The sequence below is a fragment of the Xenopus laevis genome, chromosome 6S, assembly GCF_017654675.1.
Source record: "Xenopus laevis strain J_2021 chromosome 6S, Xenopus_laevis_v10.1, whole genome shotgun sequence".
Lineage (NCBI taxonomy): Eukaryota > Metazoa > Chordata > Amphibia > Anura > Pipidae > Xenopus > Xenopus laevis.
This window is the reverse complement of record NC_054382.1, coordinates 124,543,719-124,566,780: the sequence shown is the minus strand read 5'-3', so window position 1 is coordinate 124,566,780 and position 23,062 is coordinate 124,543,719. Positions and strand designations below refer to the sequence as shown.

The window sequence follows — 23,062 nt, the reverse complement described above, 5'->3', positions numbered from 1 at the left end:
ATTGTAACAATATAAGATAACAGGTCCCTTGGGAGAAGTTAGACTCACAGCTTAAAGGGCAATTCACCTTCATTAGCAAAACTGTGATAATTGAAAAGAAAACACCGAAATATGTTCAAACTTTCATAACCTGCCAAATTTTGTAAAATGAACATGGCCATTAGAGGGAGTGGCCACAAAAATGGGCGTGGTCATAAAATTCTGTTTTGTCCCTCTTTTTGTTTCCAAAATGTCGGGAGGTATGGCCTATACATAACAACACACTCTTAAACAAAACAACACTCCAAACAGGACACACTCATGTAGGAAAAAATAAAAGAGCATGGATAAACAAAGCTAAAATGTGTCCAGTGAGGGTTATTGTGAGGTTAATAGACATCACAGAAGTATATGAAGTATAGCTGGCAAATGTTAGGCAATCTATTTAAACCCTGGGCAGCCTAGAAAGTACAGAGGATGCCTGGGCCACTCATCTACTGCCCTCACAACTCAGTTACATACACACAGACAGAAGATAATCATAGTAAACAAACTGGTTACCAAGGTCACAGCGAGCATTCACCACTTCCGCCTTGTGGAACGCTTTTTCCGCCCTCTGGTACGCACGCCGGGCGGAAACAACGAATGTGGCGGACAGGGTTCCTAGGATGATTTAGGCTGGGGAAGCCGTTCTACAAAACCTCCAGATTCAATGCCGATGGCTAATGTAGTGACAATGGGCGCTGATAATCGTTGAATATTAATTTCGGCATTGGTTTGCTTTGGTTGGGGGGAATGCGGGTGGGGGGAAGTGTTTCCCGCCGGAGGGTATATGCTGCTGCAATCGGGAAGTTTGTCCCTGCAGCCTGACAGCACGGGGAGGAAGGTGCATGGTGTCACTGTGACCCCCAGGAAATGGCGAGTTACAGCAGGAGCGCACAGGTACAGGCCGCAGAGCTGCTCTTCTCCAGTGGGACAGTATTGGGGAGGGCACAAGGCTTAGAGGGGCTGTAAGTCTGTATATCATATTATTGTGTATATAGACACGATCTAAGAACTTTTACACACAGCTAGACATGTCCAACCTGAATCCATACTCTACTGCAGCCCCCCAACAGTCACAGGTGGATGTAGGGAGTTATAGTCCAACAACAGGGGGGAGGGGGGTTACAAGAGATTGGATACCTCCCCTTAATGGGCAAGACAACCCCTAACCCTATTTGGCAGTACAGCAGATTTTTATGCACCAAAACTTGCTTCCAAGCCTGGAATTCAAAAATAATCCCCTGTTTTTAGGCCACTGGGAGCAACATCCAAGGAGTTGGGGGCATGAGGCAATAGTTGGGGGTCATTGTTTTACTATATTCCCAGGAATGGGACGTAACTTAAAGGGGTTGTTCACCTTTGAGTTAACTTTTAGTATGACGCAGAGAGTGATATTCTGAGACAATTTATAATTGGTTTCCATTTTGTACTATTTGTGGTTTTTGAGTTATTTAGCTTTTTATTCAGCAGCTCTCTAGTTTGCAGTTTCAGCCATCTGGTCGCTAGGGTCCAAATGACCCTTTCAACCATGCAATGATTTGAAAAAGGGACTGGAATATGAATAGGAGTGGCCTGTTAGAAAGACGAGTAGCAGTAACACCAATACATTTGTAGCTTTACAGAACATTTGGTTTTAGTGACCCCTATTTGAACTGGAAAGAGTCATAAGAAGAAGGCAAATAATCAAAAAAAAAAAATATGTGAAATAATAAGTTATGAAGACCAATTGAAAAGTTGCTTAGAATAGGCCATACTGTAGCATACTAAAAGTTAGCTGAAAGGTGAACCACTACTTTAAAGGATCAGTAACGCCAAAAAATGAAAGCATTTTAAAGTAATGAAAATATAATGTCCTGTTGCCTGGCACTAGTAAAACTGGCACGTTTGCTTCAGAGACTCTATTATAGTTTATATTAAAAAAAGTTGCTGTGTAGCCATGGGAGCAGCCATTCAAGCACAGGATACACAGTAAATAACAGATAAGTACTACTATAGTTTATATAAACAAGCTGCTGTGTAGCCATGGGGGCAGCCATTCAAGCACAGGATACACAGTAGATAACCGATAAGTACTACTATAGTTTATATAAACAAGCTGCTGTGTAGCCATGGGGGCAGCCATTCAAGCACAGGATACACAGTAGATAACCGATAAGTACTACTATAGTTTATATTAACAAGCTGCTGTGTAGCCATCGGGCAGCCATTCAAGCACAGGATACACAGTAAATAACAGATAAGTACTACTATAGTTTATATTAACAAGCTGCTGTGTAGCCATCGGGCAGCCATTCAAGCACAGGATACACAGTAGATAACAGATAAGTACTACTATAGTTTGTATAAACAAGCTGCTGTGTAGCCCTGCTGTTACCCAGATTGCTGCGTGGTGACCTATCCCTATGCATTAAGAATATTATGGCCTGGCCAATAGTAATTGGTTCTTTAGTTGTCCTACATAATAGGCTCCATTTATTTTGAATCCCTTGGCTAACAGTGTTCTTTTTCTCCAAGCAATGGGCTACGTTTGCCAGAATGTGGTACCTGATTGATGCCAGAATGCAGCCTCCTGGGAAGGTGGCCTCGCTGTGTGCTGTGCACCTGAAAGGGAAACACAAGCCGATGTACCACGCGCTAAGTAAGTATCATTGCTGAGAATCTCTCTCACTTAGTGCATGGGGAATGTTCAATGCAAAGTATCATGTCATTTAGGAGTTTGAAATTGATTGTATTATTTGAAAGGGAGGAAATTGGAGGGGGCTCACTGTTGTTCTGCTAATATATGTCTGCATCCTTTTGGGCCTTGTCCACGGCAAACTGAGTGGCATTTTAAAGGGAATGTAAAAGGCAAAAAAAATAAAATCCCATTTTTACTTTCTTTAATGAATTATTTGCCTTCTTATTCTGACCCTTTACATCTTTCAAATGGGGTCACTGACCCCATCTAGAAACAAATGCTCTGTAATGCTACAAGTGTATTGGTATAGCTACTTTTTATTACTCATTACTTATTCATATTGCAGTCTCTTATTCAAATCAGTGCATGGTTACTAGGGTAATTTGGACCCTGGCAACCAGATTGCTTACATGACAAACATTAGAGCTGCTCCAGCAGAATTTTGCGCTGAAATCCATTTCTCAAAAGAGCAAACAGATTTTTTTATATTCAATTTTGAAATCTGACATGGGGCTAGACATTTTGTAAATTTCCCAGCTGCCCCAAGTCATGTGTACCATTATATTTTGCGACTACATCCGACTTGTCTCCTGCGTTTTGTCGCCGCGAGACGATTTGACGAAAAACACCCATGGAGTTCAGCCCTTCTCCAGCTGTCATGTAACTATAAAGTCAGGAAGTTGCCTGCAGTAACACCACAAAAGGGTCTTCAGGTGAGTTTTTTTTTTTTTTTAAACTCCCTTAAATTCGATTGAATTCGAAATCGATCCGGCGAAAGACATCCGTGGAGTTCAGCCCTTAAAGGAGAAGGAAAGGCTAACATTAAGTAAGCTTTATCAGAAAGTTCTATATAAATACACCAGTAAACCCTCAAAGTAATGCTGCTCTGAGTCCTCTGTCAAAAGAAACACAACATTTCTTTCCTTCTATTGTGTACTCATGGGCTTCTGTATCAGACTTCCTGTTTTCAGCTTAAACCTCCAGGGCTAGGGCTTGAGCATGCTCAGTTTGCTCCACTCCCCCTCCCTTTTCACCCCTCCCTGCTGTAATCTGAACCCAGAGCTAGGAGTAAGCAGGGAGAGACTCAGGCAGGAAGTGATGTCACACCAAGCTAATATGGCTGCTGCTATCCTAAACAAACAGAGTTTCTAGAACTTTTTACTCAGGTATGGTAAAGCATTCTGCAGAATAAATATAGTGTTATAGCTTGCACTATTGTGGTTATTCTTTTGGCTATATACTGTCTGGGTAGCTTTCCTTCTCCTTTAATCCATCAAATCCAACCTATTGTAAAAGAATCATAACTAAAAATGTATGTACAGTACCTGTGCCGTATATGTTGCCGGGTGCATCCGATGCATCATCCACATACTTACATTTTTTATTAACCCTTGTCGTGCAGGTGACTGTGGAGACCACGTGGTGGTGGTGAATACCAGGCATATTGCTTTCTCCGGGAATAAATGGGAAGAGAAAGTTTACTCGTCTCACACAGGGTAAGTGTATTGTGAGCACAGGCAGCTTCTGTCATAACCAGCATGTAATGGGTTAAACAGCCAATTCCACTAATAAGAAGGGGTGTCTGGATCCCTTTGACCATATATTTACTGTTAGCTTTTTGTTTTTCACTGTTCAGCAAAACGTGCTTACATTTGATTGGTAGTTTGTCACTATTATTGGGCAGCCTGTAGAATTCGATTTCTGCCCATCTCCAAGAACAAAAACCTTTCCACTTACAAGTGTTGGGCTTTCTTTGCAGTTACGCGGGAGGATTTCGGCAAGTAACTGCAGCTCAGCTGCACCAGAGGGACCCAACAGCCGTGAGTATTACTGTGTAGACTGTACTGTTTCCCTTTACTGGTACAAGCTGTGTGTTTGCTTCAGAAGCCTAAATATTCATTATACAGGTATAGGATCTGTTATATGGAATGCCATTATCCAGAAATCTCCGAATTATGGAAAAGTCATCTCCCATAGACTCCATTATAATCAAATAATTCAATTTTTTTTAATGATTTCATTTTTTTCCAAAGCATTAAAATAGTAGCTTGTACTTGATCCCGACTAAGAAACAGTAAATCCTAATTGGAAGCATTACAATCCTGTTGGGTTTAATTATTGTTTAAATAATTTTCTTGCAGACTAAGGGGGTTATTTACTAAACTCCAAAAACCCGAAAAATCTGTGGGGTTTTTTTTTAGTGTAAAATCCAAATTTTTAGTGAAACAAAAAAAATCAAGAATTTTTCGGAATTTATTAAACCCAGAGGATGAAAAAGTCAGAATCTGAAAATCCAGCATTTCAGACCTGTTGAGGTTGCATATAAGTCAATGGGAGAAGTCCCAATGATTTTTTGAGGTGCGCTGGGTTTCATGCAATAATCGGAAGTTTTCTGGGTTTTCGGGTAAAAAGCCCGGAATTTATTAAACCCTGAGAATGGAAAAGTCTGAATCTGAAAATCCGGCATCTCAGACCTGTCAAGGTTGCATATAAAATCCGAAAAAAATTTGAAAATCTGATTTTTTTCCCGCAAAGCAAGTTTTCGGGAAGATTTAATAATAAAAAAGTGTAAAAAACCCAAGCGGATTTGATCACAGTTTGTAGCAGAAAATATTGAGATAAATTTGGACTTTGATAAATTTCCCCCTAAAAGTATGGAGATCCAAATTACGGAAAGATCCCTTATCCAGAAAAACCCCCAGCTCCCGAGTATCCGTTACAATGAAATAATTGAAATTTCTAAACAATTTCCTTTTTCTCTGTAATAATAAAACAGTAGCTTGTACTTGATCCCAACTCGGATATACCGTATATACTCGAGTATAAACCGAGTTTTTCAGCACCCAAAATGTACTGAAAAAGTCTACCTTGGCTTATACTCGAGTCATTGTCGAATGGCTGCGCTTCAGAAGAACAAAGGCTCCTGCGTGCACTCTCCCAATGAAGACAGAAAGCATTTTAGGATATAGAGTGGCGGTGCGCTCCTGCGCTTCTTTATATCTGCAAAAAGAAAAAATGTGCTATCATGTAATACCGTTGGTATCAGACGGATGGTTGATACAATTGGATCTTCAGCTCGGCCCGCACTGGGCTTTTACTTACAGGATATGAAGCTTTATGATCGCTCTATACAGATAAATCTCGGGTGTGTAGATTTATGATCCCTCAAACCCCCATAGATGTTAAATGAAATGTACCTGATCCAAAGGCTGACTGTCCCACTGCTAACTGACTCGCACACTTCATTTAAGAATGTTATAATGGAAAGTAACCTTCCCCACAGGTATAATTCAGGACTTCCAGAAATCTCCTTGTAATGTTAATAACTTTTTATACCCCAAGGGGGAAATGCTTGATTAGTACCTGACAGTTAAGAATCCACCTGCCGCTACTCTGCCCGTTGCACACAAACATTTCATTCACAGGCAAAGGAAACACCACTCACCCCATTAAAATAAATGAGCAGTTGTGTGTGTGTTCGACATGTTTGTTTATTGGGTTGGACTCGCTATAAGAAGGGTCAAACATGTTTGTAGCCAGTCAGCACCTAGTGTAGCTGTGCTTCAGGTCTCAGTAGGTAGATCTAGTTTATATAAACAGGCTGCTGTGTAGCCATGGGGGCAGCCATTCAAGCACAGGATACACAGTAGATAACAGATAAGTACTACTATAGTTTATATAAACAAGCTGCTGTGTAGCCACGGGGGCAGCCATTCAAGCACAGGATACACAGTAGATAACAGATAAGTACTACTATAGTTTATATAAACAAGCTGCTGTGCAGTCATGGGGGCAGCCATTCAAGCACAGGATACACAGTAGATAACAGATAAGTACTACTATAGTTTATAGAAACAAGCTGCTGTGTAGCCATGGGGCAGCCATTCAAGCACAGGATACACAGTAGGTAACAGATAAGTACTACTATAGTTTATAGAAACAAGCTGCTGTGTAGCCATGGGGCAACCATTCAAGCACAGGATACACAGTAGATAACAGATAAGTACTACTATAGTTTATGTAAACAAGCTGCTGTGTAGCCATGGGGGCAGCCATTCAAGCACAGGATACACAGTAGATAAAAGATAAGTACTACTATAGTTTATATAAACAAGCTGCTGTGTAGCCATGGGGCAGTTATTCAAGCACAGGATACACAGTAGATAACAGATAAGTACTACTATGGTTTATAGAAACAAGCTGCCCCCATGGCTACACAGCAGCTTGTTTATATAATATAGTAGATATAGTAGATTTTTATCAAGCAAAACCATTACTTTTACCACTGCATGGAAACAGTACATGATATTCAAATTACTTTAAAGCAATTTTATTTTTGGTGTTACTGTTCCTTTAAGGGATATAGCTTCCTCTAATATAGAAAATTGTGGAATGTGCTGTATAAGAACACCACATATGTGACTAAGTCTGAACACTAGATGGCAGTAGAATACAACACTTAGATGTTTTATAATTTGATCCTTTTAAGCCTGTTGGTGAAAAATACTGTATGTTTTATTGCAAAGAGGAAACACTGATTATATCACTTTGTGTTTGATTAATTAAAACACAGTGTATTCAGCTATTAACAAAGTCTTAAAACCAAAATAATAATGATATCCTCGCAAAAAAGTTCCAAATACAGTAGATCCAATACATTATTATTCTCTTTCTATAGGAAGTCCTGTCCCCCCCATTGTAAAATATAAGGGTACTAGTCACCCAGGACTTCAATTACAATATAAAACCCCAAGGCCCTATATTTTTATTGGGCCTTGGGATCCATCATCTGGAAACCCGTTATCCAGAAAGCTTGGACGCAATAGCCGTCTACCATAGACTCTATTTATAATGAAATAATCCAAATTTTTTAAAAATGATTTCCTTTTTCTGTGTAATAATAAAACAGCAGCTTGTAGTTGATCCCAACTAAGATATAATTAATCCTTATTGGAAGAAAAACCAGCCTATTGGGTTTATTTAATGTTCACATGATTTTGTAGTAGTGTTAAGGTATGAAGATCCAAATTATGGAAAGATCCGTTATCTGGAAAACCCCAGGTCCTGAGCATTCTGGATAACCGGTCCCATACTACCATGAATGTATACCAAATACTCTTGTTTTGTGGTGTTAATGGTCCTTAAATCCAAGCTTTCACTGCAGTCACCTAAAATCAGTTACACTTCTGCTCCATTCTCATCCGTTTATTGCATTTTGATTGACTTTTTGTGTTTTGTAGATCATGAAACTTACTGTATATGGAATGTTACCTAAAAATCTTCTCAGAAGGACAATGATGCAGAGATTGCACCTCTTCCCAGAAGATGTAAGTCTCCTTATTCTGTTCATGAATAGCCTAGAGCTGCAATTATAGAAACCTCCTGACTCCTAATGGTAAACTTATCCTGTGTTGGTTGTGTTAGAACATTCCTTATATGGTGGGTAAAAGAATGTAAAATGTTGTGCTGCAGGCAAACCAATCCCACCATTCTATATCAGTTATTCGAGTGCTGTACAACTGTTACGAAGTAGAAAGCTGATTACTCTGCAGGGTGAGGGCCATATTGTTGAGAGACACTAAAATAAATATACTTTCTAGGCAATTGCATTTTAAGATAATTTTCTATATTTAATGGTGCCTAAGATATTAGCAGTTTTAGATTTATAATCCCAGACTTTTGACTCATCAGTTTTTTTCTGACAGTCAGAAATTAAGTAGCTCTAGGGTAAACTGACCATACAATAAGGGGGTTATTAAACTACGAACGCAAAAATCACGACAAATTCTTGTTTCTTTTTGTTACGAAATCGGACTTTTAAAAAAAATGACGAAATTTCCAGAATTTGTTAAACCCCGAGGTAGAGTCCTGCAGTGCAAAAAAAGTGGGCACCCTGCGGAATGAGGGGAGGATTTTCAGGTGCGGGGGTCTGCGGGTCGGGTTGCGGGTCTCATCTAAATTTCTTATCTTATGTAATATTGTCTATATTTTACTCCTTTTAAAGTTTTACAAAACTTGTTTCTGCCCCGCCCACTTTTGATTAAGTCACTTCCGGTTTGCAGCAACATCACTTCCTGTTCGATGGTAGTCGGCAGGTTGCGGGTCGGGTTGTAGATAAGGCATTTGCTGGTCAGGTAGCGGATCAAAGTCGGTCAAATATGCCGGTTGCGGTTCAGGTTGCGGGCTGCGGGTTCGGGTCTTAGAAATTGGTTCAGAAGATGGAAAAGTCCAAATCTGAAAACCCTGCATCTTAGACCAGTCGAGGTTGCATATAAGTCAATGGCAGAAGTCCCAATGATTTTTTGATGTGCGCTGGGTTTCGTGCAATACCCCGAAGCTTTCGGGTGAAAATTCCAAAAAAAAAAAACGGGAAAATCGGATAAAACATCATGAAAATCTGATCTGAAGATGTATTAGAGCTCACTCTATTAAAATCACCAGACATCATGTCTCTCTACATGCAGGATTTGTGCAAAAGGCAGTTATTTTGTTTGTACTGGAATCCGTTATTTGAGTGAGCTCTAATTCACCTGCTAAGAAAGGAGCCCCCCTATAAGATATATTGGATCTAACTGTCAATGAATATCTGACACCCAACTGCTGCATGAAGAGAGAATGAAGAGAAACAGATGCTGAGAGAGGAATAGTGAAGATAAACTTGATTATTTCAGAAACGGTACAGAATATTTAATTGTTTGTATTCACAAAGTTTCTTATTTCAGTATGCTGAAGCTCATACAAAATGTTCATTTTTGCAAAGTTGCCCTTTAATTATAGTCCTTTGTTTCTCTTAGAAAAGTCTGTTGCATTCTTTCCCACTAGAGAACTCTCAGATAATTGTAGTAACAACCTGCAGCCATTTCTCTCAGCTTTCCCTCTGATCTTGGCTGCTGTTCTAAAGATAAAAGCAGGAGAAGTCCCGGGGGGGACGTTTTCATAAAGAAAATATTCTCTCGTTATTAAGTGGCCAGAAAATAGATGAGGTGACCTTATATAACGCAATAGCACCAAGCTTGTTTAGCAACCATGGAACATGGAACAACAAAGTCGTGTCTGTGTATGAATACACATAGCATAAATCTATTTTAACCATATTCATTTTTAGGCTTTAGTTCTCCTTTAAAGGAAAATTGTAATAGCTGGTGTGTGTGTATATTCAACCTGTTGCACTAATATTGTGAATAACACATTAAATGTTTTATTACACCATTTATAGCCCTTACCTTTTGATATTTACAGATCAATACACATTACTTGACAATTTTTCTGTTTCAGGACGTTCCAGAAGAAATCATGAAGAATATTTTTGCAGAGATTCCACAACCAAGGAAGGTGCCTAAGAAGCTGGATGAATATTCACCAGAAGAAATTGAGGCTTTCCCAAAGCTCTGGATTCCGTAAGTTTTTTTTTTTTTTTTTTTTTTTTTCTCTCTTCTACTGTAAACTTTTCAATGTAAGGCTGAATGCTTTGGAGCCTTGCAGTTTGTGCTTCAAACTTGAATGGTCATTTTTAATCTTATGTTGGTGTAAACTATAGAAGAAGTGGTCACTTGTGTTTTAAGTTAAGTGATTACCAACACAGGTAGGTACCCTTAGGATCTAGTAAGTTGGCCTGCAGGCCAAACACAGCCTCCAGCTCCGTAGCGAAGCATGTGGGATGGGTTTTGAGTTTGGCTTCTGAGCATTCCTCCAGTTGGATCTTTGAAGCACCTGCAGGAGTTCCAACAGAGTCTCCGCTTCCTCCTGTTTGTTTGGAAACTCATACAGATGGCTGGATTACACTGATATTAAGTATTCCAGATACTTGACCCATGTAGCTTTCAATTCTTTAATGATCTCAATTCTTTAATGATCTCCCACACACAATGGGAGACAATATCTGACGGGTTTATTATCTAGAGTGCCACACTTTGATCAGAGGGGAACTATCTTTGGACACTCCAACAAGGCATTGAGTCCCCCAGTCAAAGAGCGAACGTTTCCTAGTCTTATATGTATGGGGGAATGGCTGGTCTGTTTTGTATAGTTATGATGATGAGCTCTTGAAACCCTCTGTGCATATTACCACTTGTTCTAATTATTTTCTTTATACTGTATATAAAGAAAATGTACATGCCCTATAACCCAACCCTCTCACAGAATGTAATTACATTTTTAGAGCATAGGGTCTTCTGCTACTTGTGTTCAGCAGCCCTGTATCTCCTTTAGTTCCCTAGTACATCAGCCATTTACTGTAGTCTACAGTAAGATCAAGGCCTGTGGCAAAAAATACTTTTTGGGGCCCATTATTTACAGAAAAATATTAGCCCGAAATGCTACTGATTCTCTGTCATTGAATTATTAATTGGGGCTTCTTTAAAATAATAGCAGTCTTCCAAATAATAATAACTTGATCCAAATAGCAGTGTGGAGTCCAATTAGTGAGCGTATTCATTCTTTGACAAAACAGGACTCAATTCTGGCCCTTATTTAAAGTGATACTGACACTAAAAAATATGAATCTGCATTAAAAGTTACCTATAGGTCGTGTTGATAATTTTTCACTGTTAGTTCTGCTTTTGTAAGTAAATGTCACTTGAAGTTCCTAAATCTGACAGTTTTGCCAACCTGACTGTCCCTTCTCAACCTGTCAGAGTTTCTAATGCTAATGGAGTCCTGCTGCACAAATATGTCAGCCCCCTCATAGAGTAACAGGGTAGTAGGAAAGGTAATGTGAAAGCATCAGGCAAATAATTTTATGTCAAAATTATAAATAGCATTCAAAGACAATGTTATAATAGATATAAAAAAAAATAGTTTCTGATGTCAGTATCTCTTTGGGGAAGGAAGGAACAAATGTTGTGCTGCTGGTTATAGTGTATTTCTCTCTGAGAATCTGAGTCAAATGGCTCATTCCAGACATTGTTCATAACAACGGACTTAGATTAAAAAGTTGATTGGAGAGGGGAAAACATAGGATTGCAGAAAATTTATAGGCTGCTCAGCTAAAATGGTCTCAAATGCTTTCAAATGGCACCAAAACCTGAAAGATGTGAAAGAAAATGTAAAGCTCCCATTCAATAGATAGAAGACTCGGCCAATGATCAGCTCCAGGATGATGAAAGAAGGAGTAAAGTTACCTGTGATACTGTTATAATTAGAAGGCGACTATGTGAAGCCAAGCTATCGGAAAGAAGCCCCCGCAAAGTCTCATTGTTGAAAAAAAGATGTGCTGAAGAGCTTACAATTTTCCAAAGAACACACTGACTGGCCTAAGGAGAAATGGGGCAACATTTTGTGGACTGATGAAAGCAAGATTGTTCTTTTTAGGGGCCACAGACAGTTTGTCAGACGACTCCCAAACACTGAATTTGAGTCACAGTACAGAGTGAAGTCGGTTGCACAAGCATCATGATATGGGGATGTTTCTCATACTCTGGTGTTGGGCCTATTTATTAGGGATACACCGAATCCAGGATTCGGTTAGGGATTCAGCCTTTTTCAGCAGGATTCGAATTCGGCCTGGCCGAACCGAATCCAAATCCTAATTTGCACATGCAAATTAGGGGCCGGGAGGGAAATCACGTGACTTTTTGCCACAAAACAAGGAAGTAAAAAATGTTTTCCACTTCCCACCACAAATTTGTATATGCAAATTAGGATTCGGATTCAGTTCTGTATTCGGCTGAATCTTTCTCAAAAGATTTGGGGGTTCGGCTGAATCCAAATAGTGGATTCGGTGCATCCCTACTATTTATCTCATATCATGGATCAGTTTCAATACATCAAAATACTTGGAGGTCATGTTGCCTTATGCTGAAGAGGAAATGCCCTTGAAATGGGGGTTTCAACAAGACAACGACCCTCAAACACACCAGTAAACCAGCAACATCTTGGTTTCACACCAACAAGATTGGCGTTATGGAGTTGCCCAGTCCTCTAGCCTTAATCCAATAGAGAATTAAAAAAAGCTATTAGGATTTTGAGCTTTATTCACTTTTTTTAAACACACTGTTAATGTTCTAAAAACATCTGCATACATGGTGAAAAGATCCAACATACTGTATGCCTCTTCAATTAATTAAACTCCTTGCTCCCTTTTTGGCATATTGTATAACATTAATTTAATGGCTTACCGCTGCCATCTTGCTTTATGGTGGGCCTCTTTTCTTCCCACAACAATTGCCTTGGGGCGTTTGAACCCCTTAAAGACAAATGTGCTGGCTTGACTTTTATCCTGGTAATGTAGAGATGGAACCTGCCATTCGGTGGCTCAAACTGAATTTTCAGCTCACCCTGGAAGAAGAGAAAAGGCAGGCCAGGCAAGTGGCACCCAGAAAGTAAACAGCAGAGATCAGAGGGGGTTGTTGTACCTTGAAAGCATCGACAGGACTAATAGGGAGTGAGGGTATATGTACATTGCTACGGCAAGCATAACATTGTATATACAAATTAAACAGTTTTTTTCTCCATTCAAAATGATTATTTTAAATTTTAGACAGTTTCTTGCTGTACAAATTCCACCATAGCACAATGATGAGAAATGGTATAGAGATATTGAGTCGAGAAGACCTGCAGGGATATACAGTTGCACTTAGAATCTAGTAGGTTCCATATCACTAACTAGGAGAAGTGGAATATTTTAGTTCACCCCAGGAAGAATCCTGTGAATGGCAATGTAGGTGGCAGGGAAAGTAATGCAGACTTTGGCTTTTGCTGAGAACTGGGATGTGGATAATAAATCTGCTCCTGTGTGTGTCTGGGCTAAGCCCGTGACTTTCATGTCTGCCTGGCGTGTTATGTGCTGGCTTAGAACTAATCATCTCCGAGGAATTAAACTTGCCTCGAGTCAATCCTCAAAGCCCGCGTGTGAAAGGTTTCCAACATGTGAACCTCCAGCCCTGTGCAAGCAGGAATGACATTGTGCAATTAATGCAAGAAATGTTGCCTATACGTTTTATTTCCCGTTTTTTACTCAAAGCCTTTGTGCTTTCTTGCCAAAGCTTTCTTGTCTGAAATGTGTTCCTTCAGTCAGTCTCCTTATATTGTTCCCTCTGATTCACCACAATCTCCATTTGTCCTGGTACTTTAAGGCCCTACGCTAGAGTTAACATCTAAATGCGTTGCCCCTAATGCCTCCTTTTAAAGCCATCAATGGAAGTCGCCCCTTTGCTTTTTTTAAAAAAAAACTCTGTTTGTTTAGGAGTCTTAACTAACGATAAAAGAATGCTTTGAAGTGACTGCAACTACTTGAATTTAATAGGGGACCCTTCCACCCCTACAGTAGTTACTACCTCCAGTGAAATAAATAAAAACATGGTGCACTTCTTTGCCAAAAGATTATTATTATTATTAATTATATAGCCATTGGGGACAACCAAGCAACCAAAGCATTATTCCTTATTAACCTTTACTTGGGCTGATGCTTAGGTGGGTTGGTATGTTTTAATATATATTATAAGAACCACACAATGGAACTTCTGTGGGTCATTTCACCCTTGTGGTGCACACAGCTCATAGGATCTGCTGTATACTGAGCCTAACAGCTAACATTCTAAAAGCAGTGCTTATGGACAGGCTCTCCTAAGTAGATCAGTAAAGGGCAAGTGGCGGGTGCTAAAGCAAGTCACACCATGACCAGATTAGTGAGGTAGGAATGATCGACAGAGGTTGTTGGTTTCTAATTATAAATATAAGAGTTAGATAGGAAGATGTTTCGTTAATTCCCAGTCTGTGAAACTATGATTCTACACTTCTACAGTACTTATCTACTGTATTCAATATTCTCTTGTGGAATCTGCTCCTTAATCACTGTTGGACTTGGGTGTCTGGGACACTCCTGAAAACTATAGACCAGGAATGTTCATAAAGTAGGTTGGGATCTACCAGTAGACCTTTAGATGGTTATCATTAGATCTCAAGACACTGTCCACAAACAGCTACATTTTCTCATCGTGTTGAGTTGAAATATTTAAGTAATACTTTTCATGGAGCAGAATTCTAACATTGCTTTTATGGATGTAGATCATAATGGGGCAACATCACTAAAAGTAGACCCCGCATTAGTAAATGATGGGCACTCCTGCCATAGACCATCAGCCAGCTCATCAGTCTATGTCTCCTCCTCACTTCACTTATATTCTTTATTTTCCTACTATCATGAATCCTTCCCTTCATTTCTCCTCTTTAGGAAATGACTATGGGATAGGCACACAAAGCAAAATAGCGGGGTCACAAGCAGGGTCCATGAACACCTGGGCTCAGATGGAGTTTTCCTGGTGGGCCAGTCTGATGCTTTCCTTCACTACAGTATTCATTGGAGCAGGATGAAATCCAAAATAGCTCTAATTCCACCACTGAAAGGGACATCGTTCACTGTTCCCTTTTTTGAGGCCAGTGCACACAATAAATTGTGGTGCGGATAAAGAATTTTGTGTGAAAACACATTATTTTGATGTGCGTACACCAGTTTTCTAAAAGCACACACACAATCCCGAAAAGTGTGCGCAAAAGAAATGTTTTGCACACATGGCCAAGAAGAAATTAAAGGGAACATTGACCTCATCCCACATCTTCAACCTGCGACTCTTGCAGAGAGCAAGCAGGGGGGTTTTTTTTGCATAAGAAATATGGCTATTCTCTCCATAAAGAACATGTTGTTCAATTTAAAGTTTGAACTGGGACCTTTGATGCTATTATTAAGGACCGCCTAATTAAAGGCTGTGCCAGAAATGTGAATATGTTCATGATGCAACCTGAGAAGCCATTTTGCATTCCTGGGTAATGTTTTTAAGTTCCTCTAAAGCTTTCAAAAGGTCAATTGTACAAAATACTGTCTGTTATTTATAGATCTAGTTAATTGGCTAATAAGCCTGCAGTCAAATATACCATCTGCCCCTGTACCCACTTACCAATAAAACTCAGTAAATGGATGAGAAGCTTTTGTAGGTATCGGCGCCTGCTGTCATTTGCAAAACATTCCCAAGAGCCCTTAATGATCCTTCATTTCAAACTCAGATGTCTTATCTAAACCGCTTTATTGCTGCAAATTACAGGGTGTTCTGTTCCAGCTGGTTTGCTTTACAAGCCCTAACCCAAGATATAAGGTCAGGATTCTGGTGACGACTGATATTAGCAAACATGCAGTTTCCTACAGTCTATTGGTGGAACAGCTAGAATGGCTCCTGCACATGGTTTTTTTTTGGCTCTGGATAGAAAAGGCATTTCCTTAGCCCCAGGGGGCTCTTTGACACCAACAATAAATATACAGTAAAAAAGAAATTACATTGATATCATGGATGAGCTTTTTTTCCCCTCCAACTCTAGCTGAGTTTGCATCCTTGCATTGAGCTGGAGCTTAAGAGGTGGTGGGTCACAGAATCAGATTGTCCCACATAATATAAGCAGGGCTACTGTTCTACACCATCCAGTCCCGGACTGGCAATCTGTAGGTCAGTGATCCCCAACCAGTAGCTCATGAGCAACATGTTGCTCTCCAACCCCTTGGATGTTGCTCCCAGTGGCCTCAAAGCAGTAGCTGGGTCCAAAAGGTTGGGGATCCCTGCTGTAGGTTCTGGCAAATGCGAGAGGGGCTGCTATACAGCTCCATAGAAAGTTACCATATAGTGGGCTGTTGGGGGGCTGTTTGGGCCTCTGTGTACTTGGAATGACGGGGCCTATTTTGACTCCCAGTCCAGGCCTGTGACACCATCTCTAAGGGTGACCATAGACGGCATGACTTTTTAAAGTTATTTTCACTATCGTAAGACCAAGCTTATCCTGAAACGATCATTTAAATGTACGATTTGTCCATCAACTAAAAAGACCGTTTGAAGGGACTCTGCAAACAATTGGACAATAGATAGATTTCACTGTGATCGATGAAAATTATCTAACCTTACATACCGATTTTCTGACGGATGTTGGAAGAAAGGTCATTCGATTCACCCTATCCTTTAGTTTGTAAACTCTAATTTGTAGGGCCCTCTAATCCTAGTGCTACTCTGTAACCCTTGTCTGTTATCCACCATTTATTCACTGTTTGTTATAACTGAGGTAAAGCACTGCGTATCTTGTCAGCGCTATATAAATAAATGATGATGATGATGATGCACGATCATTCAGATGTCCACTAACCTCGCAATAATTCACAACGGAAAAAAAAAATCTTAACATCTATGGCCACCTTAACCCTGGGTCTGTCCTGTCTAGGAAAGTACCTACGAGGGAGATTACAGTAGGGGTAGAATTTATATAATCTATACAATATTGGTAGAATACAAGGAGCTGAGTTCTATTAGTAATTTTCATTGGAATTAGGGATGGGCGAATTTGACCCGTTGCTTTTCGCCAAAAATTCGCCGGTGGTGAAATGTCGCAGACGCCCATTAAAGTCTATTGTAAAGTCTTTGTTGTCTTTTTTTTTTTTTTTTTGACGCACGACACCATACAAGTCTATGGACGTCATTTTTTCGGCGAAACAAGGCGAAAAAACGTGCCCATCCCTAATTGAGATCAAATACTTTAGCTTCTCATTTAGCACCAGTAACAAATGACTTCATTATCTTAGAACAGGGCTGTCCAACTGGCGGCCCGCGGGCTGCATGCGGCCCGCGACCCCCCCTCATGTGGCCCTCCACATCAAAGTCCGCCTGCTGTGTCTGTTTACCATATGTAAACTTTAAAAGGTATCACTGCAGAGATTAACTGGTCCCTGCATTGTCTAAACCTTTAAATTCAGACTAATCCCCTGTATTGTTCACACCTGTGATCCCCCTGTATTGTTCACACTTGTGACACCTCTATTGTTCACTCCCCTAAAGACTAAACTGTTCACACCTGAGACCCAGACTGAAACTGCCCACATTGTTCACCTGTTCACACTTTATACAAAATGCTAATGGAGCCCCAGCACTGTGTCACTGTATGTAGTACATATCAGACTGCTCCTGATTCCTGTCTCCTGCTCTGTTCTGCCTTCCATATGCTCCTATGTGTGTCTCATACTTTGGTATTTGTTCTGGGGGTTTGTTAGCATTTGAAAATTATTGTTAGTGGCCCCTAAGGTGTTTAGTCATATGCTGGGGTACTGTATTATACACAGGGGAGGAGGAGGCATATGGATTTATGGGTATGTCTTAATATGACTTAACTTTTTTCACATATGAGTGACATCCTTGCCAGGACAGGCACAAGGTAGTTTGGCTCCCTAGGCAAGAGCTTCAATCAGTGCCCCCTGTCCTGCATTACCATTTCCCTCCTTACCATGATGGTTTTTAAATAAAGAGAGCAAGAAAATGTACAACACTTTTTCATTTATATTACTGCCCCCTGTACCTGTGCAAGTTCAGCAGCCATCCATCATACAGCCCTCCTGCAGCCATCATATTGCCCCATTCTTTACCTGTGTCAGCAGCAGCCAAAAATAAATCTGATCACATCATATTGCCCCCAGTATTTAGTTACCTGTGACAGCGCCCAGCAGCAACAGCACCAGCAAACATATGGGCCCCAAATCTGTACGTGGCTGTGCCAGCAGGAAGCTTCACACTTTACAGTCATAGAAAGAAAGTCTTCAGTTCAGTGCAACTGTGCAAGGCTGAGAGCAGCGAGAGTCACACCAAGCAGCCCCCCAGCTCTCTGCCTCTCTCTGTCATCCGCACAGAAGGAGCTATTACTTGCTGGCAAGAGGGGGAAGGTGAAATAGATGGATTCCACCCAACTGGGTGACCATGATTACTGAAACAAATTTTTAAATAACCGCTTGAAAAAAGTGCGCCCCTCAATGATGGCGCCCTATACTGCCGCCTACTCTGCCTACCCCTAGTTCCAGCCCTGATCCCTGCAGTGAGCACCAACCATTTGGTTTTTTGGTGTGCTATTAATGTGGACATGGTCTTGCGGTAACATGGGTGTGGTTTAAAGTGGGTGTGGTCTAAAAACAGGGAGTGGCTAACACTGGCTTCCGTTATCGGCCCTCCACAATGTAGATTGGAAAAATGCTGGCCCTCTGTAACATAGAAGTTGGACAACACTGGCTTAGAATATCCTTCCAGTCTTATAGTGATCAGTTCCCTCAGCTCTGCCTATTATATGGAAAGGAATGCTTGTTTGGTTTTCTGCTGTGTTATTTTCCATTCTTGGCTACTCTATGCTCTAGAATAGACATATGGTGTCTTCGTAAAACAGAACATATTCACAAGCCTCATGCTACACACATAGAACTGCCTTAACATACCAAGATTGAGAGGCTTTAACTCTCACTAAAGGAATCCTAGACGGAGATATGCAAATTGCTGGTTCGTCTCTTCAGCATATGTTGGCCGAGATCAGTGGGCCTCCATGTAAGTTAGTTTGAGAAATGCAAAGGCCTTTGGTGTACTGGATAGGGTTGCCACATTTTCCTGTCCTACCAGGGGTAGGAGCTGACATCATAGGGAGTGACTGTGATGTCAGCGGGTGAGGTGATAATGTTGTGGGAAAGGTTTATGATGTAGCAATTGTCAATTTGCTGATCACCTTGTCAATCAAAAGGGAATTTTAAAAACTGGGCAGGCAGTTTTGATCTGGACCGTTCTGAAATCAAATGTGTCCTGGTCAAATCTGGATGGGTCGCAACCCTAGTCCTAGATATTCCTGGAAGCCCAATATGAAGGTAATTTTGGGTAAGATTAGGGGTGTACAATTGTTTACGGTCAATGGCCATTGGTTCAGATAACCTTAACATAGGCCCATATAGTTGTGACTCTAAGAATCCAGGCCAGAGACAGGTGTGCTGGTTATTACATCTGGGTATTTGCTGGCCTTAGTTTATGACTGATAATGATTATTAAAAATTGTGTTTACAGACAAAAATGTAGGGGCGGTTAGTGACTTGTTTAGTTAATCAGAGAGCTATGGATGGGCCAGTTTTTAGAGTTGAAATCTAGTGAATGGAGTTTAGAAATAATAATTCTAGTCCAGCGGAACCAATCATCTTGCAGGAACAAATCCTATAGACCTCCCTTCCAACTCCCTGATTTATCTGCAATGGTACAAAACAGTTGCATATATTGTAGAACCTGCCCTAAAGATTGATGGGTGGGGAGTCTTAGGAGTGAGAAAATGATATATTTCTGTCCCGTAACCTCAGTGACCCTCTGTCCCCATTCCGAGTGTTTAACAAGGTCAGTGGAAGGATAGCGGCAGTCACAACATTGTCCCGGGGCTGCAGCAAATGACCTCTTGTTATTATGGAAACCTGATCAAGGGGCCTCAGGGATCTTCCTATGATTGTGTTTGTTTTATGAGATGTAGAAATTGGCTGACCGTGATTTTCACCAACAGGTATCTGTCAGCACTAAAATACTTTCTCTCTGACTCATGGGTTCATGTCTCAGCGGAGTCAAATGCCGGCTACACGCCACGAGATACCTGGGCCAGTTCTGTGAACTTTCTGATGATCTGGCTGATCCCTCAAAAGTAGCAGATAATTGCTTTGGAATGAGGCAGATTCCATCTGTTAGTAATCCCTTTGACCATCACAGGGCCATACAAATAACCCTAAAATTGCATAGAATAAATCTTGACACTATTTTTTAGTACATGTAGGGCAGTCTCATGATCTGACCAATATCTGAAAATCGAATTGTCCGATGCACCATATACGCCATTGTGCTGGACATAAACAGATTAGGAAATGAGGAGGAGCCACGGCTACAACAAAATGCGGCTCTATGACCCCATGTATGGTATCTGCCTGTTCATCCCTAGGGACAGATGAAATGACCTGTGAGTAGGGTTCAACATAGACCAAAACACATTTTTCTTCGGCACACCACTTACTTTCTTTCCATAGGGTGCATTCAACTCCTCAGGCTACTTCCAAGCCAATTTCTCATACAAGAATTCCCATAGGGAGGAAGAACACCAGACACTTGGCTTTGCTTTTTAGAACATTTATTCCAGCAGATTTGGCACAAGCTTTCGGGGTCAACCCCTTCCTCAGGTGCACCTCGAAAGCTTGTGCCAACTCTGCTGGAATAAATGTTCTAAAAGGCAAAGCCAAGTGTCTGGTGTTCTTCCTCCCTATGGGAATTCTTCTGTGAGTAGGGTTGCCACCTTTTCTGGAAAGAAATACTGACCTTCCTATATATTTATCTGTTTTCCCGATTAATAAGATTGGGATCAACCGCCATGCCGGCAAAATACCGGCCATGTGGCAACCCTACCTGGCTTTGCAATGTTCCGTTGTATATTTACCTGTGCAGCTGACTAACCTTTCTTCTCTCCTGTTATTGCAGGTCTCCAGACTTCATCAGGAAATGATCGGGAGGATTTCTTGCACTTATATTTGCTTCGTTTTTGGCGTTTTTTTACACAGTGAAATAAATGTAATGATTAATAATTCAAATAAAGCATTCATCTGAATTTTGCATACCCTACTGAATAGCAAAAATACAGTTCCTCCCACTGATTCCAATGGGAATGCTGCCAGTAACTCTGGGCTTGAAAGTCCACTCATTGCCCAACTGTATAGTTCCTGGGGGGCAGAGTAAGTTGTGAGCAGAGGGCCCCCTGGTGGGGAGTAGAGGAAGCGAGTGTGGGGCTGACTCCAGGTCAGAGCTTTGTTTGCCCCTCAAACTCTCATTGAATGATGTTTCAAGCCATGATTTAGATTAGGAATGCACTGAATCCACTATTTTGGATTCAGCCGAAACCCCAAATCCTTTGCGAAAGATTTGGCCGAATACAGAATCCGAACCCTAATTTGCATATGCAAATTAGGGGTGAGAAAATTGTTACTTCCTTGTTTTGTGATTAAAAAGTCACGCAATTTCCCTCCCCACCCCTAATTTGAATATGCAAATTAGGATTCAGTTTGGCCGGGCAGAAGGATTCTCCCCAGACCCTCAGCTCAGGGGAGCAGACAATCCGTGCAAAGAAAAATGGAAGGTTTAGGGCACACTGGAAACCACATGTAGATCAGACCAAAATTATTGGTTAAAAAGTAGAACAATATTTATTCAAACATTCATCTCAAGCCTTACGCGTTTAAGTGTTCAATGGACACGTTTACATTCGTAATCCCTTCTTTAGCCCTCGATTTCTCCATATTCATCATTCACTTTTAAATCACAGAACATTTGCACAACAAGAAGCCCACACGTCCTAGTTAAGGGATTGGTTAACCTTTAATTTAACTTTTAGTATGTCCATGAATGGGTGATTCAATTGACCTTCATTTTTAGTTTTTAAATTATTTGCTGCCTTCTTCTGACTCTTGCTTTCAAATGGGGGTCACTGACGCCATCAAAAAAACAAAACAAATGGTCTGTAAGGCTACAAATGTATTGTTGTTGCTGCTTTTTATTACTCATCTTTCTATTCAGGCCTCTCCTATTCATATTCCAGTCTCTTATTCAGAGTAATGCATGGTTGCTAGGGGAATTTGAACCCTAGCAAACCGATTTCTGAAACTGCAAGCTGAAAAGCTGCTGAACAAAAAGCTAAATAACTCAAAAACAACAAATTCTAAAAAATGAAAAGAAATTGTCTCTGGATATCACTTTATACATCATACTAAAAGTTGACTCAAAGGTGAACAACCCCTTTAAAGGAGAACTAAACCCTAAAAATGAATATGGCTAGAAATTTAATATTTTATATACTGAACTTATTGCACGAGGCTAAAGTTTGAGCTTGTCAATAGCAGCAATGATCCAGGACTTCAAACTTGTCACAGGGGGTCACCATCTTGGAAAGTGTCTGTGACACTCACATGCTCAGTGGGCTCTGATTGGCTGTTGAGAAGCTAAGCTTAGGGCTCGTCACTAATTATCCAGCAGAAAATGAGCTTCCCCTGTAATATAAGCTGATGCTACAGGTTTGCTGATTATTAAATTCTGATGCTAATTGCACTGGTTTCTGTGCTGCCATGTAGTAATTATCTGTATTAATTACTAATCAGCCTTATATTGTGACATTTCTATTCTATGTGTACTGTATATTGTGAGTGGGTCCCTAAGCTCAGTAAGTGACAGCAGCACAGAGCATGTGCAGTGAATCGGCAGAAAAGAAGATGGGGAGCTACTGGGGCATCTTTGGAGACAGATCTTTACTGTTAAAGGGCTGTGGTTGCCTTGGGCTGGAACAGAAGCACAAAACATAATGTACAACATTTCTACCTACTTCTTTAGTTAGGCTTTAGTTCTCCTTTAATTTGTGCCTTTGTATCACATTACTCCTTCCTTAAAGGGCACCTGTTGGTCAGAAATATTATCAATGGTGTAGACTAATAGAGCCCACAATCCGGTTGGTGGTAACAGTAGTTTTTTTTTTTTTGCAAAATTTCACCCCACCAGCGCTAGGCCGCCCGCACTGAAGGGATCGCCCATTACGAGC

The 23,062-nt window shown here is 40.6% G+C and overlaps 1 protein-coding gene across 1 annotated transcript; it reads left to right on the top strand.

Annotated features, from left to right (window-relative positions):
- Positions 1-850: 850 nt before the first annotated feature.
- On the top strand, positions 851-21,071 carry mrpl13.S (mitochondrial ribosomal protein L13 S homeolog; the record flags this gene model as incomplete). The annotated part of the gene is given in 7 exon segments (NM_001095439.1): positions 851-921; positions 2,539-2,662; positions 4,104-4,197; positions 4,461-4,521; positions 7,942-8,028; positions 9,977-10,098; positions 20,962-21,071. Coding segments are annotated over 7 exon segments (540 nt in total). The 3' UTR covers positions 20,987-21,071.
- Positions 21,072-23,062: the final 1,991 nt, after the last annotated feature.